Raw genomic sequence first — 19,862 nt, 5'->3', positions numbered from 1 at the left:
AATATTTGTTGCTTCATTTACTGTAATTTTAAAATCAGACATCTGGTATAACACATTTGTCAAGGAATATTAGTAAGTTTCCTGTATTATAATACTCAATTAACATTAGAGGCTTTACTTGGATGCCCACTGATTCATGAAATTGACATTTGTTCAAAGTGCCTTCCAGAATTCAGCACTAATTACATACCTATGATTAAAGCAACACTTATTAGCTTGTGGCAAACGTAATTCTGACAGTTCTGTACCAGATAGTTAATAGTTGGACAGTGCATCAAGTGATCAAGCTTCTCATTACAGCTGTAAGCAGCACTACCAAGTTGCCATATAGGTGAAAAGATTTGCAATTTCAAGTCTGGAGTGACATTTGACAGGAATTTGGCTGATTTTTAAAAGAATTTATTCTTATTGACAAATCCATCAATAATGGGATCCCCTTCTCTGGTTCACATTGGAGAATGGCAAAAATATTTCTTCAAATTGGGTTCCCTTCCAATTGTTTTCAGTGGGGAATTTTAGAACTGAAATTGGCAAAAAATTTGAGGAAGAAAGCTCAATAGCACTTGCCAAATAAACTGGCAGTTGTCTGCTATTTTGGGGAAACATCCTAGAACTGTATACACCTGTTGCAGCATGCTATTTTTAAAGCTACGCCCAACAGTAATATTAGGAAGCAATATGACAAATCCTCTCACCAGTGACACTCTGCAGTCTCCCATCCCTGAACTTGCAGAGCTATAGGATGCCTAATAGAGGGAGAAAAAAAAAAAGTCTAGAAACAAGAATTTCACTAACACAAGTCAAACAAGGAAAGGAAAAAACGGTCTAAGTCAGCTAGTGACTAACTCCCTGTCTCCAACCCCCCTTCCCATCCCTTTCTTCTTCCACCTCTAATTCATCCTGTCTCCATTTTCTTGTCTCCTCTTGGATGATTTCCACTCAATTTATCTTCTCAGTCTTTGAAAAGGACACTTTTTTTTCTTTCTCCATTCTCCAGACTGGAGCAGCAACAGCTTCTCCTTTGCCCTTGTTCTTTTATAGTCTCTCCCCATTGCTTTCCTCCCCCACCTCTAATTCTATTACTGTCTAATGTTCCCCTCAAAAAGTGCTGGCAGTATGGGAGTATTGCACACAGCTGGTTCACTGCTCCCTCTAGTCTTCCTGATCAAAGCTTTCCCATCTGGCCGGAAACAGAGCAGAGAACTGAGTGCTGATCAGAGTTCTCCCAGGTGCTGGAAGAAGGCAGGAGTTACTGGTCAGTCCTGGAATCCTTACACTAGCCAGATAGGTCACAAGATATTAGTGCTTAAGAATAAGTTTGCCAATTGTTTTAACTTCTCTCTTGGTCCCAAATTCAATTCTGAAAATTTAGCAGCTGTTACCCTGAGAATCACTAGAAAACCACATCAACAGAAACTGCATACCAAGTATGGAACCCAAAGTTCAAAAGATAAAGCACTAATTTTAGTGATCTGATTTTAGGTTGGCTAAAACTGTATCAGAATTGAAGTGCAGTGAAAAAAGCAGATAAAAAGGTAAGAATGAAATGATATTTAAACAGTTAGAAACAGTTTCAGGACCAGTAAAGTTTTCTAAATACTGGTCCTAGGACTGAAACCTTTCAAATCCCCATAAAGTGGATGGGGAAAAAACAATCCAGTTTGGGTTCAAATTTCAGAGGCACAGCACAAATTTTTAATGCAAACATGAACAAGTTTTTAATGAAACATGATGTGAAATGCAAGCTAGGACACATTTTAAAGTTGATTTATCTCAGGACAGCTTGGATCTCAAACTGTCTTAGCCAAGACAGTCACCAAGACTGTCACTACTTAAGGGTTTTCTCCTCTCTGGTGAAAAGCAGGGTTGCCTTTGCGATCAGAAAACAAATACTTTTTCACTCTAACACAACTCACCACAGATCTGTCTGATTATACAGGCTTGATTTAGACAGCAAATTATTCAGGAAAATGATCAAGCCAAATCTGAAAAACCATGCTGAGGGCATGAGAGGAGTCCATGCTGGTGATGAAGGCAGCATGACATGGCTGCTGTTTCTCAGAGTCAGACCTCTGCTGCTAAGGCAGCAAGAAGCCTCCTATACATTTAGCATGTTGCTTCCTATCCTTAACTGACTTGCACTTCAAAATCCCAGGTGTGCTGACTGACTGGAACATCAGTCTTCAGACTGAATATAAAAACTGCCCTCTTACTTCAGTTTCCCAGTAAAGGCCACTGAATGGCAGTTGTGCTTCATATGGCAATTTGGGCAGAGCCCATGCATTACTAGTCATATCAACTCTCCTCAGCATAGGGCATAGGCCACAACTGGCTGCTACAGAGACAGAGTTTAATAAAAGGAATAGGCCAGCTCAGCTCATCATCCACTTGTTATTGGTAATTACAAGGAAACTGAAGCAGCAGCAGACCAGTTATTTTCAGCCTCAGATTGAATGTACTAGTGAGCCAGTCAATACCTATAGGATTTTTGAAGTTCAGATCAGCAATCTGCGCAACTAGTTGTGAGTAATTATGTTTTATGTCGCTACATGTGCATCTACAGTGCCTAATTCAACGGGGCATCAACTGCTTTTGCAAACTACTGCAATAAAAATACCACCACCACCTACCATATCATTCAGAGCAGGAATTGGGTTTACTTGGATTAACGGACAACAGGTTTTTTCCTAGCTTGACTGCATGTTAAATTCTCAACAGTCCTTAGAATTTGATGGGTCACCTCAGGTTTGGAGAAAGTCAAAAGTGCAAGGGATTGCCAAAAAGGAAGACTTCATGTATTGTACATAGCCACACTCCTTCACATGAGTAAATATCAGAAAAAAAAAGTTAGATTAGAAATTTCTGCTAGCAAATTAATTAGCTTAGATTCTCCAACTCATTTAGCTGTTTTACTTTCCATTCCTATTCCCATCCATGTAATTAACAGATGTTCCAGTTATCTCTCATGGTTATTCCATACCATGAGTATGACTATTGTTTTTAAAATTTCAGAATGATGTACACAAGACAACCTAAAGTTTGATTTTTTTAAACCATTTTTTCTGCCTGTTTTTAAACTACATTAGAAATTCATGTCCTGTCTAGCTTGGATGACTATGATGACCAGAAAACTAGTGAAATGAAAATGCAAGAGACAAGATAGTAAAAGTGATTTTCAGTCAAACTGTTTCCAGTTTATAGGGGTGTAAAAACTTTTTTAATGTAACTCAAAAGACTAAGTAGCAATTGGGAGAAATGAAGCTTTGGTTAAAGATTCATTACACCCCTCCTCCTTTAGTTAAGGCAAGAGAGTTGATAACAAGCTCCGAGATCCCCCAAACAAGTTCCCCAAGGAAAACTTGAGATGTCATTCCTAATATTTCCAAGGGAAGGAAAAAATAAACCCTTGACCTTCTCTCCCCCAAAACATAATTCCAGCTTTTAAAACAGCCTTTAGGTCAATTTTAACTAAATCAAGGAGTGAAATTTAAAGAGGCAAAACAGACTGAGTCATGCTAAATAGGCCAGTCAGATTTTTTCAAGAGGTTCTTAAAAGTTTTGTGCAAGTTTTAAAAGCTTTGCCTTGCCCTGCCAAAAGCAGCCAGTCAGATTTGATATAGCCATTAACTACACCATTGTCTGCACTAGCAAGTGTGCAGCATACAAATGACTCCGCATAAAATGACAACAGTTGAGCTATTCCAACAGCTTCTAGAAGGCACTTCTTTCCAACAATTATATCTGTTTGCCAGATGACAAGCTTCCCTCAGCATTTTCTTCCTTATACCACCGTATGTATTCAGCAGTCTACGAAGAAGCATGCTTTCAACAAAGCCTAGATTCTCCAGGCTTAACATTCCCAGGAGACTCCTCTCCTGCCCTTCCCCCAGCATCTCATAACAGTCAACTGTTATATTTTCAGCCTCCTGTTTGTTGCTTTAAAAAAAAAAAAAAAAAAAGCTTATTTGAATGTGATAGTTTAATTTTAAAAAGTAAAAAAAAAATTACATCTGGAGTTAGAATTGAGATTTTCAAATTTGTAGCTGTTTTCTAAAATCTATATATGTTCATCTTGTAAGAGATGAGTATCACATTAGCACCAGAAGTTTTAAAAAAGCAGAAGTGTCCATAAAAAATTGTGGCCTTCATTCCCCAGTGTAGAGTGCTGTGCGATTTTATACATATCAAAGGCAGATTTATTTTATTATGAACCAGCTTTTCAAAACAACCCAAACAGGATATTGAAATGGAAAATGTAACAAAATATATATACAATTCCCCCTACTTTGCACCTTGTCCATATGAGTAAAACCCTTCACTGTTATTTTAGAGGAAGAGTGTCAAACATATGACCCATGGGCCAAACCAGCTCACACAAGGTAGTGAAATTTTGGTCCCGCTTACATTTCATCATCATCACCATCTACTAGTCATTCCTGAGAATTTTAGGAGATGAAACAGGGAAAATGAGAGTGAAAACCTTAAAAGGGGGTAGGAACTGAAGATAGCTACAGGGAAGAAAATGAAGAGGGAACAACTGAGAAAACCTGACAGACAGAAGAGGACAGAAACAAAGAAAAGAAGAGAAACAAAGGAGCAGATCAAAAAACCCAACCACTCAGGGTACTGAATGGGCCAATGAGATACTGAATAATATATACAACTTCAGTTGATACAGAAAAAGCTGTATTCTCCCTTAAATCTCTGTGCAAACATCCCACAAACATCAATGGGACATCAATTGTGCATTGAGGAGAGTACTAAGTCCTGAGTTTATATCCCAGCCCACTGACTGTAATAAAACATGAAATCCATCCCTCCTTGTCCGACGCCCCCATGCTAGAATTTTTTTTAACTATCATGTCTAGACGTTGCACAGGTCTCAGAACAGTGCTCTATTTTAAATTATAAACTGCCAGATCTCCCACTGCCACTCTCTTCACCTCTGCTGAACTCCATTCCTGTCTGTCCTTACCCTCTCCTCCCCTGCACTGCTACCCCTCACTCCTACTTCCCTTGACTTTCTATTTAACTGATCCCCTCCTAAGTATTCCACCCCCCAAAACAATGGAACCAACATGCCATTTATCGTCATTATATTGCTCACTCAGCTAGTGTGTTTTACACCTTCCACCACCACATGGCTGTCTTGAATGTTTAAACAATATTGTCTGTTTCCTTGTACTCTCCCATCTCTCTGTATCTGTTGTCTCGTCTTTTACTTGGATTGTAAGCTCTTTGGGGCAGGGACTATCTTTCTGTTCTACTGGGTGTTGGTAGAGAGCTGAGCTAAAAAGGGTCTTGGTCCAGGATTAGGAGTCGTCACTGCTACTGCACTACTACTACTTCTGATAATGATAATAAAACACTTAGTTTCCTTGTGTCCATCATAATTTTATATTTCCTTTTATAACAGGGGAAGAATGGAAGGGACATCTCCCCATTTTACAGATGGGAAACTGAGGCTCAGGGAGAAGAAGGCCCTGATCCAAATTCCACCAAAATCCATAGAAAGACTACGGATATGTCTGCACAATGATTAAATAGCCGCAGCAGCCTGGGTCATCTGACTCAGGCTTGCAGAGTTCAGGCTGCAGGCCTGTAAAATTGCACGGTAAATGTTTGGGCTCAGACTTCAGCCCAAGCCAAAACATCCACCCTGCCATTTTACAGCCCGAGCCCTGCAAACCAAAGTCAGCTGACCCAGGCCAGCCATGGGTGTGTAATTGCAATGGAGACATACACTAATTCAGTGGTTCTCAACCTTTCCAGAGTAGTGTACCCTTTTCAGGAGTGTGATTTGTCTTGTGTACACACAATTATCACCTCACCTAAAGACTACTTGCTTACTAAATCAGACATTAAAAATACAAAAAAGTGTCACAGCAAACTATTACTGAAAAATTGCTTAACCTTATAATTATATGGTAAAAATGAGACAATAGATTGGAATATAAATATTGTACTTATATTTCAGTGCATAGTATACAAAGCAATATAAACAAGTATTGTTTGCATGAAATTTTAGTTTGTACTGACTTTGCTAGTGCTTTTTATGTAGCCTGTTGTAAAACTAGGCAAAATATCTACATGAGTTGATGTACCTCCTGGAAGACCTCTGTGAATACCCTTGGTTGAGAACCACTGCCCTAGTTGACTTCAGTGGCCTTTAGATCAGGAAAAACATTTAAGCATAAATTTAAGTTCAAACTGCATTCTGTTCAGCAGTTATTTCCAGAATATTTTGATTGAGAGGACCACACAAGGCTTGTGTGAGCTTTTGAACATTTCCATGGCCTCCTACGTATTTGAACATATCCTGCCCTTCCTTTAGCTGTGGAAGTTTCTTAAGAAACTGGAGCCTATGAGGTGATTCACCAAGAGTGCAGTTTTTCCTTAGGATGAGAACTAGAGAAAGTAAAGCGGGGCTTTTTTCTTCGAACTGCTCAACTAAAATCTTTGCAATCAAGTATTTAACTGCATCTGGATAACATTTCTTTAAATGAGTGTCCAGGAGTCAGAATGTACAATCTTAGCTTTATTTCCTTAAGACACTATTTAAAATAACAAAACTGAATAAAAGTGACAATGACACTAAATCCAGGAAGATAAGTAAATGGATGGTTTGTAAGCGATCAGATACGACCTTGAGGACATATTTTAGATGTTACATTGGAGGGTTTACTGTACATTTTATTTGCCTATCTTGCTGCAGCATCATGACATTTTTGTAGTTTCTTTTTAAAAAAATACTGTGCAACCAGATGAGAAGATTCTCAAACACCAAACCAGTAACCTGCTGCCAACATTAAATCAAGAAGAGTTAGAAGAATGTTAAGTAACATGTTCTAATAGCAAAAGTCCTATTGTTGCTCAATGACTTAAGATTTTTATTTAATATAAAGCAATCCAAGCCTTCTGTACATTGGGATACAGAACACACCTCTGATCCAACTGTCTATGCATAAAGGACATAGTCAGGGACAACTGCTCATTTTAATATCTCATTTCTAAAGGACAGAAAACTTAAGAGTTTATAACTAGCTCTCTCACATAGGACCATTCCTTTAAGCTTCTGCTGCATAAAATGTGCATGTCGCATTAGTTTAGCTGTTTGGATTGTTTCCAAATACATACTTAAATGCTGAAAGGAAATGTTATATAGCACCATAAATATGCATTGCACATTACAAAACAGAGCTGCAAAAAAACCACCCTTGAAATATAAGGCCTTGTCTACACTGTAGTTTTTAAGCTACTTATGTAGCTATACGGATATAATTGCTGTTACAAATCCCTAGTATAGATGCACTGCACAAATATAAGCCATGACTACCTAGTGCATTGCAGCCACACAAGGGATTGTCACTGATGCAACTATATCTGTACAACTACACCAGTGGTGACTAAAGCCTCCTGTGTAGACAAGCCCCAAACAGTAAAGCATATGCATAATTTAATTCATGTGACTATTTCCAGTGAACTGAATTAGACTATTTTCACAAGCAAATAAAGCCTGTGCTTAAAAAGTGTTAGCAGGATTAGTGCCTTGAGAAGGCAAGAACAGAAGGAGGTGGTGCCAAACAAGGATTTTACATTTTAAGAGTGATGGGGGGGAGGACCAACAGGTAAAGTGCATGAAATGGATTTTAAAAATTATATATATGTGTATTTAGAAAGTAATAAACTATTGGCCGCTAAAGCATTATAAGCCAAATTGTGAGCCTTTCTAGAAAGAATACAGAAATGCAATTACAGAACTGTAGTAAAGATTATGCTAGTAGCTACAGTACAGCTCTGATCTGGAAGGTCCAAATCACTGCTATGAAGTTTGTACACGTATATGCCATATCTTCTCACAGCGCTACATTCCACAGAAAGACACTTTGCTGCCCTGAAGTGCTATTCCACTGATAAATATAATGATTCCTTTGTGGAATCACCCAGTAAGAGCCACATACCATCCTCCCAATTGGTTGTCCCCCTTCTGAACCTCAAGGATCTAAAGATGAAAGGATCGCTGAGAATGAAAATTCTGACTTGGTCAAATGGTTGCCTGTATTTTTATTTTTAATTTTTTTTGGTGAGAATTACAAGTCTGCACATCCAACCATATCTGCAAAAAAAAAAGAGTTACCTGACTAATGTTGACCCTCAGAGCACTTTAGGATTCATTAATCTGCAAGCCTGTATAAAACATGAATGGAGAGGGTGGACGACTTACCTAATATTCAACTCAGTGGCCAAGCTAGGAGAAGATAGACCTCCTGACTCCCAGTCCTGTGTTCAGACCATCCTTCTGTATAGCCATGGAAGACGTTTACAGACATTTATAGCCCCAGCACGTGAAAGAGCAAGCTACTGTATTATCACTTCTTTCAAATTATGAAGAATCTGAGACGTGACATTCATATTTGCTCAAGTTTAATAGGATACCAGCCATCTGGTCAACTTTAATTACTAGATGTGTATGTTACTGTCTAGATAAGATTTGAGAGAGAGAGAGAGAGAGAGAGAGAGAGAGAGAGAGAGAGAGAGAAAAAACAACAACTTACCAGGACTCTCCACCCGTTTGTAGTGGTAGGGATTGATGCAAACCTCTTTCTGTTTTGAACCGAAGGGAAACTCACAGCATTCCAGTGGTTTCAGTTCATGATGGCTCTGGAGGTCTGGCCAGCGCCACACTCTACAGTAAATTACATGTGGTAGCCCTTTCCGGTGTGAAACCTGAAGCCTGCCATCCAGGGAACGGGGAATTGTAACACAGTTGCTGGGCTGACCTGGACAGCTTAATGCTTTTTCCAGTTCCTCCATAGCACCCTTTTTCTTCTTTAGTTTTTTAACTAATGCATCAACAGCTTTCTCTGCCCATTTTTCTTCTTCATCCCCTTGCTTCCATCCCAGCAGCCTCTTAACTGCTGGGCTTGTGAAGGAGAATAGGCTTGTCACATTCATGGTGATCAACTCAGTCACGCTGGATACTGAAGAAACAGAAAAGATTGCCCCCTGAAAAATGGACTCAGCAGATCCTGTATATAAACGGGCACCAAAAGTTCGCCTGAATTTATACTGTTCCCTCTGGCTTTCTGATTCTGAAGTCTCGAGAAACTGAAACTAACATTCCAGCTTGACAGAAGTGATCTTTGTGTTTCAAACTGAAGTCCAGCACCTGTGGGGGGTGGGGGGGAAGAGAAAATTTGTTTTTAGTAAGTGAACAATTAAACATGTCTAGATGTGAAAGTGGAATGATAAAACACACAAACAAAAAAACCCCACATACCCAAGTGCTGACAGCCTTCAGAATCTGACTCAACTGGCAGCACCCAAGTTATTACAGAACATAGATCAATTTATGCACATGACGCTGGAGGAGAGGTTCTCAAATACTTCAGCATGAACCACATCTTGACAGGCAGTGAGTTTCACAAACCACTTCTCTTACCATTTACAATTGCACACATTTCCCTTTGTAAAATAAACCTAAATAAAGTAAAATCTGAAATTATGACAATTTATGTTAAGACCTAAACTCTCATGTGTGCTGCTGAAGGTTTTTTTTTTTTTTAAGTCAAATCACTGAACCAGTAGAAGTCACTGGATAAGCACCAGGACTCAGTTTGTTGAATCAGCTTAAAAAATTATTATTAATTATTATTAATAATAGCAGCAGCCTGTTCTGCAGATCCGAAAGAATATTTTCTTCATTTTAGTTTATTTAGCTAGTTCAGTTCTATGACTAGTTCATTCAAAATTAAGAAAATCAAATGGGAGTTGGAAAAAGCAGGAAAGTTTTTCTTCTTATGTCTAAAGGGGAAAAAAACCAAAAACAAACCATGGTGTAAGCTGATGAGATCTACTAGTTCTATAAAATCTTGAAGGACATAGTCACCAGAAAATCAGTTCAATTCACAAACTACAGATAGTATCTCCTCCGTTTATTAAAATCAGTTTTAAATAAAAAAGCATGTGCAATTAGCTTTTGCCCCCTTTGGTGTAACCAGCACATTTAAAGTGATTTTATGAACACAAAAAATAAAATAAAAGATGTTGGTTTAGTGCAGGAGTCTCAAACACGTGGCCCCCAGAGTTATTTCCGGTGGCTGCCAAGCTCCCCTCCCCCGCCGTCCCTCCAGTGCACAGTGTCCCTGCTCCTCTGCCTACCTCCAGGCACTTCCTGCTGCCAAACAGCTATTTGGCGTCGCTTAGCACTTTCTAGGAAGGATGAGGGGGAGGAGCGGGGAGCCGCATGCTCAGGGAGGCGGAGAAGATGCGGGGCAGGGGCAAGGGCAGGGATTTGATGAAGCGGTTGGAATACGGGAAGGGAGGGTGCGGAGCTGGGGTGGGGACTGGTGACGGGATTGGAATTGGGGTGAGGAAGCAGTGGGAAGAGGCAGGGCCTCATGGAAGGGATGGAGTGGGGGGGGGGGGTTGGGGCAGGTTTTTGTATCTTTACATAAAAAGGTAGTGATGCGGCCCTCAGGCCAGCGTACTAGTCCTCACGTGGCCCTCACGGTGATTTGAGTTTGAGATCCCTGGTTTAATGCATTTTAAAAGAATTCCAATTTCTACGCAAACAGCTTGTTACAAATCAAATCACAAGTAAAAAAATTAAATCTAGTAAATGAACCATTCACCATTTTCTAACACAGTAAAAATATAAACAATAAGAACCTGAATAAATCTGTTAAACTATATAACTGCTTAAATAAATGTGTGTAGATACAGTATATCTTCCTGGTTAGCTTCTACACTAAATTTGGTACTTTTTTGCTATGTTTAGTTGCAAATCAATGTTTTAATGTTACCAGCCAATGACAATCAAATCTGTCTTTATAAAAACAAAAAAGTGAAAATGCAAAACACAACAATAGATCAGTTAAATCAAGATTTCCTTCTTGCTGATTTAAATCATGATTAAAATTTATGATTTAAAATCAACCCACCCTGCCTTCCATTCACAAATTTAATAGCCCTATCGAGTTTATAGCAAGTGCTTAGGTGGAAAAAGTATTTTTAGCTGTCTTCATTTTAGCAGCTGATAACAAGGACAGCCAGCAGCACATGACCACCCACCATTCTGCAGACCATCAGTGATATAGGGACCAAAGTTTGAAAACCACTGCAACTAGAGAGTTTGTGAATACTGTGACCTGAAATAAATTAGATCAGCTTGTTTATCTCAATAAAGTTATTTTTCATTTCAAAGGCTGACTTAAAACTTATCACAAAAGATTTAAAACCAAAGATCTTTGTGAATACTTGTATCACATTTAATAAAAAAAATTCAAGCCACACATGCAGGCTGTAGAAAGTAGCCATCATAACTTTATATGGACCCATCCCAGGGGCTACATGACAGTTTCAGGTTGTTATATTAAATCATGAAGTCCAGCAGAAAAATTATGATGAAAAGACAATTTTTGATAAATGGGGTAAACTGTTGCCATCCAGAAAAAAAACCAAGACAAAATTAAAAGCAACAAGATGTAATCACATGCAGTTTTGAACAGAATCATACACCAAGTCTTCAATACTAATTGTTGGTATATAACAAGAGATATCTTTAAAGTGACAGAAGCTGTGTGTCACCAGATATATTTTTACATTTATTTTCTGGACTCTGCCAGAATGAAGATGTCACCAGTTTATTCAGTGGCTTTGCCATATGTATCAACATACCTGGAGTACTTTCAATTAAAATGAAACACCTTAAAGTATTTTGTCATGAAAATATTCTGATAATAAATAAATATATGGAGATATACCTATCTCATAGAACTGGAAGGGACCCCAAAAGGTAATTGAGTCCAGCCCCCTGCCTTCACTAGTAGGACCCAGTACTGATTTTTGCCCTAGATCGTCCCCCTGAAGGATTGAACTCACAACCCAGGGTTTAGCAGACCAGTGCTCAAACCACTGAGCTATCCTTCCCCCCTAAAGTTGCTCTTGAAGTTGTATGAAATATAAAATATAGAAAAAATAAATTGTCAACACTGTTTATAACTAATCCATGTTTGTCTGTACTTGGTGCTAGTTTATCCCACTGTCAAGAAATCTTTAAGAATTCAAATCAAGTTTTGTACAGTATTGTCAATGAAATGGAAGATTTTCATGAGCCTGGAGCAAATTTAAGAATATATTCAGTGACCTGACATTTGCTGTATTATTTGATGAACTCAAACTCAGTTACCACCACTGATGCACTCTGGATTTTATCCTTATGAGGAGGAGGAGAAGGATGATTTTATCCTTATGTGCACTGCAAAGTGCTCCATTAAGTGCTGTGGTGAGTTAAGAACCTCATCATCAGAGTTCCACGTGTGGTTAGTAATGGAAGTTAGTCCTGACTCTCAGAACACTCTCTAATACATAAAAATAAGTCTTTGAATGAGCAAATATTTTCCTCCTTTCCCAAACATGGCTGTGACTTCAGGGACACATCTAAAGTAACCAGCTGTTTGAGCTCTGATCAGATTTCCAAAACTGCACAGGCTAAAGTTTTCCTTAAAAAATAGGGAACATAAGTTAAAAGTTTCAATTTAAAAAGATCCTTCTCTATGTTACTACTAATTTTGAAAGTTACTGTTCAACTCTTTATGTGAATCCTTCCAGACTGGAAAATGAAAAAAACACATCAGTTTCACTTTTATTTATAGTCTGCTTCAAGGTTCACATCCACTAGCACAATACTACACATTTCAAATGGCTAAAATTTAATGGGAATGTTTGTTTATTTCATTTTTTTTTAAAATAAAAAACTGGTTTCCATTAGAATGGAGAGATTTTAAACTAATCAATTTTATTTTTACAAACCGTAAATCTTGGGCCTACATAATGGTGTTCTTTTAATGCCAGTTGCTGAACATTAACTAGTTGTGGGTATCTTTTCATTTGGGCTTAATTTATTGCTATTCAGCTGCTTCAACACAATAGATCAAATCCTGCTTGCACAAACTAGTAGTCTTGTTGAGTCTAATGTGGAAGGCGAACAAGATTTGCAATTTTTTCTATTTTCAAAAATAACGCCATCATGGTTTTAAAAAGTAAGTGTCATATCAAGGTACTCTGTACATTTAGCTGTGGCTAAAGACACACTCTATAGAAGCAAGGACTTGTACACTAGTTCTACAAGACTCAACAGGACTTTCAAAAACATCCAGCACCACACACAGTTAAGTTGGTGTTAAGAACGCTTGAAAATCCCATATTTATATTCCACCTATACTACATTGCATAACAGCACAGTCTAGGGCAGGGTTTTATGAACTACATTTCTACTCCTTCAAAAATTCCTTTACATCTCTGTGGCAACTGCACAGAAGAAAGTAATATTAGGAAAGCCTATATTTTTAGCCATCATTCAAGTGCATGAAATTTAGCAGCTGGAAATGCCAGCACCATATGACTAGCCAGCTCTCTCTATGGACATGCACCATAGTCTGCTTTAGGACTGCTTTTTTTCTTTTTTAAGTTACCTCCATTTTGATACGCTGGATAATCTATTAAAAATAAATGGGACAAAGACAACACACGTTTCTAAATTAACTGTGTTGAAACTGGTACACACTGAAGTCTGCTATGAACTACTCTAACACTGAATTCCAGTGTCAAGACAGTATTAAAATTTAAAAAAAAAAAATAGGTGGAGTTTTCATTTCCAAGAATTATAAAGTGTATCCATGGTTCTGAGCTTTTGCCAGTACATTCTGTTTTCCTTTCTGCCACTTTTGGTTTTTGCAATGCATCATTTCCTGTATTACTTTTACACAAAGTGGTCTTATCAGTTTAAAGTGCAAAATAAAGATTAACACGAGTCAGCAGATGACAGATTTTCTCCTCTCTTCCCCAGAAAAACACACATGCCCTTCTGGGGGAAAAAGTGTATGCGCTCCCAATAGCTAAGTCACTACCAGTCCTTAGGATAAACATATTTATCTTTAAAGGTATTGTACAATCAGAAAAATAAGACGATCTCCATATGTTCTTGAACCTGGTTTAAAGAAAATCTAGTTCCTGTTTAGTAAGCAACCACTCCTTATGTCAAACCACACATACCTTTACTGTATTCTGTCTATCAGCCGTTAAGCTGAAATCAACAAACTTGTTTCTAATGCAACTACCTCTTTGTATTGTTTTTCTTCATTTTAACTAGCTTTTATTTAGTCTTTGGACCTTTCAGAGATACTTAAGAACAAACAGTTTAAAACAAAAATGCCACAAACAGCTGCGTCACTTGCTTTGTATTTAAATAAAACTCAGCTAGGCAGTTTCCCTAACAGCAAGATTATTTCTTTTTCTAGCATCCAATGAAGAGACAATTATAACTAAATCTGTCAGCAACACCGAGTGACTAGTTTGATAGTGAATATTTTACTGCCTTCAAATGCCCACAAGACAGTCTGTAGGAAAGGTTTTGGTGGGTGGGGAGAGGGGTCAGGACAATCAAATTACCAACACTGATGGAGGAAGGGAACCAACTCCTAGTCCCAGGTTCAGACAAACACAGAGGTAGCTTTGACTCTTGTACTGACTTTGTTTACTTTAGTGCTCAGTGGGGCAGACAAAATAAAGAATTCCAGTAAAAAGGTTTTAAAATGTGTACAATTCAATAAAAACCAAACAAATTCAGGCATAAAAATTGTGAGACTGCCAAGGGGGATTGGAAACAAGGAAATCCACACAACCCCTAAGAGGTTTTTTCCATTCATTTTTCCACACCTAGTTCCATGGTTCTTTTCTCAATCTTCATTAGCTATTAATGGTATAAAAAGAGATAATACAACAAGAGATTTTAATTTGCTTCTTAGAAAATAGTCATTTGATTCACTTCTCTGAAAGAAGCTCACGTCTTTACAGCTAGGGTGACCAGACAGCAAGTGAGAAAAATCAGGACAGGGGCTGAGGGGGTAATAGGAGACTATACAAGAAAAAGACCCCAAAATCGGGACTGTCCCCATAAAATTGGGAATCTGGTCACTCTATTTACAGCAATTCATTTCTTTCAAAACAATATTTAGTACTTGAAACAGAAATCAGAGTGGCTCCTCTCTGCTTTTGGTTCCCACTTGGCTCCCCGCAAAAAAATATTTTCCCACACAAAACTATGCCCTGGTCTACATAGAAAATTTAGAGCGACCTAGTTACAGAACTCAAGGGGGTGAAAAATTCATACACCACCCCTGAGTGTTGTAGCAAGTTGACCTAACCCCAGGTAATGTAGACCTGGCTAGGTCAACAGAAGACTTCTTCTTTTGACCCAGATACCACCACTTGGAAGGTGGGGGGAGAAGTTTACCTACCTGAATGGAAATACCTTCCATCCACATAGGGAGCATCTACACTATGGTACTACCGCTGTGCTGCTGTAGTAACCATACCAAAGTTAGCAGCTTCTTGGCTAAAAAGGTGCTGCAGCAAAACAAGACAGCATGAATGCTTAGTTTATGAAAAGCTCTCCCTTTGCCCTCCATTCTTGCAGCAACCAGTGAAAAGATTTGGTTTTTCGTCATGTTCGAACTAGGTCATGGGAGAATTGAATTGTCACTGATTCAATTACAGCTATAGGTGTATACATGGGGTACAAGCTATTATTACAAATACCATGGATCAGAGTACTGCACCGCAATGGACCACAGAATTTCTCTCATTTGTGTGCAAGTTTTACACAATCTGTATACTAATTTTTGTGTGGAACATTACAGAAGAGAACAGACCATTTTTCACACCTCCTCTAAACCTGTACCCTCTTAGGATCCTTTAAGTGTGACCAACTATGCATACCCAATCTTCCTTCAATGGGAGCTGAGAGAAGTCCTCAAAGTAGGCAGCAAGAGATTTTATTGTTGGTAACACCAGCTTACCCTTCTGAGCTACAGATTCTGATAACTTTTCTTACACTAAAGAGCAACTTCACAAGTGCTCCTGGTGAAGTCACGGAGATTACTCAGGGAGCGGAGTACCATACAATGGGCCCAAATTAACAGCAAGCACAAGCTAAGTCCTGAAAGAACGGAAAAGCCTCTAAACCAAATAATTTGGACTATGGTCTGTCAGTTTTACATAGTTCAGAAACTCAATTTATGACCATTTTATAATTAAAAAAATAATCAAAGCTTGTAACATAAGCCTGTAAATCACAAGATAAGCATTTCAGACACTAAATTCAGTACTAAAAAAAAAAAAAATCAAGAGGTAAAAAAGGGAAAATGTGTCTTTCCTTTTATCGTAAAGCCCCTGGTGTGATTTTTTTTTTTTTTTTTTTTTTAAGTAAACACAGAGATCATTCCCTTTCCTGACAGTATGAACTGTCTTTAAAAAAACAGGTGTTGTTTACAACAATAACAAAAACACATCTGTGTGGGTGTGTTAATACACACAAAGGCAGGATAGCTGAAACCTCTTCCTATATTTAGTTCTGTCTGGTCAGCTCTAATTGCTTAATTTAATCAGGACCCTCTGCAGCGGAAATACATCCATATTCATCACAGGCATCAAAGGAAACATCTTTGCAAACCATATCCTTTTACAAACCAACACATGGTTCCACGCCATTCTCCCAATTGTTTAATTCCTCCTTTGGGAAGGGCATGGGATTTTATTTCTTTTTATCAGTTGAAAAAAAAATCACTTCCCTCTAATTCTGCAGGGCAGGGCAGGAGAGGTTTCCTTTACAGGTGAGCTGAATAAAACTTGTTGATTTGTCACTTTCAGGAATTTTTATTTTTTTAAAGGTTAAAACATACATTTAAAACAGCAAAGAAAAATTTCAGAAGCCAGATCATCATGTGTTAAAATCAAGCTTGTAAAACACAAGATTTATTTTGTCTAATTCCAGAAGGCAGCATAGTCCAGTGCATTTCACATGGGACTGGGAGATGGAATAGAATCATAGTCTGCTGGTCCATTTTAGGATTTGCCTACAATGGGATATTTTGCATCAGAATAGCTATATTAAATGCAAACCCAGTAAAGCTGCAATGACTTTTTACACTAGTACAATGAATCTTCAGAAAGGGTTTGCACTTGTGCCTCTATATAGTACCAAAAACAAAAGTGTAGGAAAGCCTAGAACTTTTCTAAAGTCTGATCCTGATCTCATGTATCAGAGACTAAGTAATTTATCTCTGTACCTTACCCTCCTCATCTCTAAAATGGGGACAGACAATGCTTTATCAAAGTACACAAGACAAAATCTGAGAGAAAAAAAATAAATGTATTTATACGGTAGGATATGTTTTAATCAAAGTTCAACAACACAGAAACAGACTCTTCAAAACCATGTCAATATTATTTTAAAATAATCCTTTAAAAAATTTTAGTAGTAAAATGGAAGGGAAGGAGCTATTTCAGGAGTTTGTAAAGATTAAGAGTTTGTAATTATTAAAAGCAGATATTTTAAATATAGCTATATGCATAGCATTTAAATCTCCAAAGCATCTCTTAACATGAAAATTCTCTAAAATATTTTTTCAACTGATAGAATTTTATAAAACTTTAAATCACCTTCATATTAAATACAATATAGATCAATCATTACTCTATCTCCTCAGCTACTTCATTTTAAAGAAAGATCTGAGTTTTATTAAATCCTTCAGTTAAATTGTCCAGCAGTCCCTTTAAAGTGTTGTAATGAGAACCCATCTGACCACAAATGTAGCATTCTGGACAAAGAAAGTGTTTAAAGATAATATAGCTTCAAAAGCCAAGTTTATACAATCACTGAAATAAACATCAAGATCTGCCAGATTTCCACCCTTCAATGAAAAGTCTGTTTAACTACTGCATGGCATTAGTGGTCTCTTGAAAACTAGGACTGGACTTCCACATTTCATTAGACCAGTTCAGTCTTGGCTTACTGAATAATTAGTGAACAGCAGCTACACTTTCAAACCACAGAAAGTGCACTTTGGCACTATCTTTTATTCAATATTTGACAATCCACCTGAGTATGTCACATTCTTATCAAGCAAAAGAGGCAAAGATGGGAAAGTTTGGAATTTCTTTATAGCTCATAAACTGAAGATTTTTAAAAAATTGGAGATTTACAGGAGAAACAGTATATCCATGCATCCAGACAGTGCTTGGTAGACTCAGGGAAGATCAGATCAGAAAGCTTAGCTATTCATATTCAGATAATTCATAAACAAAAAAAAACAACAAAAACTAAGAGTCACAAAACAAAACAACCAACCTACTAGATCCCAGGTGGTAGTGATCAAAACTCATGTTGTGATGTGAGAACACACACGTTGGGCCCCTCACCAATGGCCTTGCCATACAAAAGCTAGATATTATTATAGCTTATCCTGGTCCCCTGAAATGGCATAAGCTATACCAGAATAAACACTTGTATATTGCTACAACTGCATTCACATTAGAGCTATATCAGTACAATCGCACCAGCAAAACCCTTACTACTGCCCCAAGCAACTGTCCCACACCATGCAGGGGGGTGGCAACCCAGCTACAGGCAATTTGGCATTGACAAGAATCATGCTGCTATGGCTGCAGGGCCCAAGGGAAAGCGCACCCAGGCTGAAACCTGCAGCACAAGCCTGTACTACTCTCATTGATCTCAACCAGTCCTATGACAAATGGAGACTTTGTAACCACTGCCTCCAAGGAATGATACAGCAAGGATCCATGAACCTTGGATGTGCTCCTCCTTTTTAAATCACAAACAGAGGGGCACAAGCCTATATTTGAGGAATAAAATAAAGCTAGAAAATTGATGAATGAAGCAAAAATACCTAGCACACCCTGAAATCCAAGTATATATACATACAATTTCATGACTGCTGTTTTCCTCCATCCTGGACATTAAGACCTTGGAGGATTTTGATCCAAGGGATGAAGGCGCTGATATACAGACAGTAGCAAACAGACCTTACAGCACACTGCAACAGGATAATTTTAAAGGAAGTGAAAACACATGCCCCTGCTATGCTTACAGGAAATATAGATATTATACAATAAAAGGAAACTGTTACAGTATATTCTCCTGGTCTTCTGGTTGCTTCTGTGGGTTATTTTGTTTATGCTCTAAGAACAGGAATCAAGATAAGTAAAAGTCATTAGGTATCATTTTCTTATCTGAGCTTCTCCATTATTAATGTGCCCTACATTATTCTAAACCAAGAAATATTACTTGGGATGATGGGCTCACTTGTACATTTTTCACACTAATTGACTGACTGAGAGCAGACAATCAGTTCTTCTCCATGCCAACTGCAGAATTTCAGTGAGCTCCACTAACATGCAATTGATTAGTTATTGACACTTTCTAACTTAGCTAGGAATAATCACATGGCAAATCAGGTCCCCTCTCTTTGCAGATAGGCCCCAAAAAAGCTAAGGACAAGAACTGAGTTGCATGAGTTTTTGCTAACTGGTCATGCCAATATCTTTTCCTTCCCCCCCCCCACCCCCACCCGCTGACAACTTGTGCTTAAACTTTTATAGTAACAGGTGATGTTCAAGATGATGTATTCTGTGTGGATCCCACTGTAGGTGTACATACACCACACATGTGCAAGATCACAGACTTATGCACAGCCTCAACAGATGCTGCTGGTCACATGTCCTGTGCCTCCTCATGCTCCTGTACAAGGGCATAAAGGATGGGACAGTTGCAACAACCTCTCAGTTGCCTTGCAATTTGAAGCCTGTGGTAGTTAAGAATGATAAAAATAAATAAGTGTGGTGATAGCCTGGATGGTCTGGTTCTAGCTACATAAGAAAGCAAACTCCTGGAGCACATGTAGTAGTTTCTTCTTTTAGTGGTGGTTTCAGCAAGGACAAGAAGCTTGATCGACAGTTTAAATAAAATCTGAGAACACCTTAGGAAAGAACTTCAGGTCAGG

At 38.2% G+C, this 19,862-nt stretch overlaps 1 protein-coding gene across 6 annotated transcripts in view; it reads right to left on the bottom strand.

Annotated features, from left to right (window-relative positions):
* The window catches only part of SMAD1 (SMAD family member 1), a 202,975-nt gene that overhangs the window by 40,023 nt on the left and 143,090 nt on the right, over positions 1 to 19,862 (bottom strand). For 5 of the 6 annotated variants that reach the window (XM_050946525.1, XM_050946523.1, XM_050946524.1 and 2 more), the window contains one exon: positions 8,556 to 9,169. In XM_050946525.1, the coding sequence (XP_050802482.1) occupies positions 8,556 to 8,955 (400 nt within the window). In that variant the 5' untranslated portion in view covers positions 8,956 to 9,169. Of the gene's footprint in view, positions 1 to 8,555; positions 9,170 to 18,784; positions 18,848 to 19,862 lie in introns of those variants that run through there. The other variant, XM_050946526.1, reaches the window with a different exon arrangement.

Source organism: Gopherus flavomarginatus, chromosome 3 (genome assembly GCF_025201925.1).
Source record: "Gopherus flavomarginatus isolate rGopFla2 chromosome 3, rGopFla2.mat.asm, whole genome shotgun sequence".
Taxonomy (NCBI): Eukaryota; Metazoa; Chordata; order Testudines; family Testudinidae; genus Gopherus; species Gopherus flavomarginatus.
Note: the sequence above shows the minus strand (reverse complement) of the source record. Positions and strands in the feature narration are given on the sequence as shown.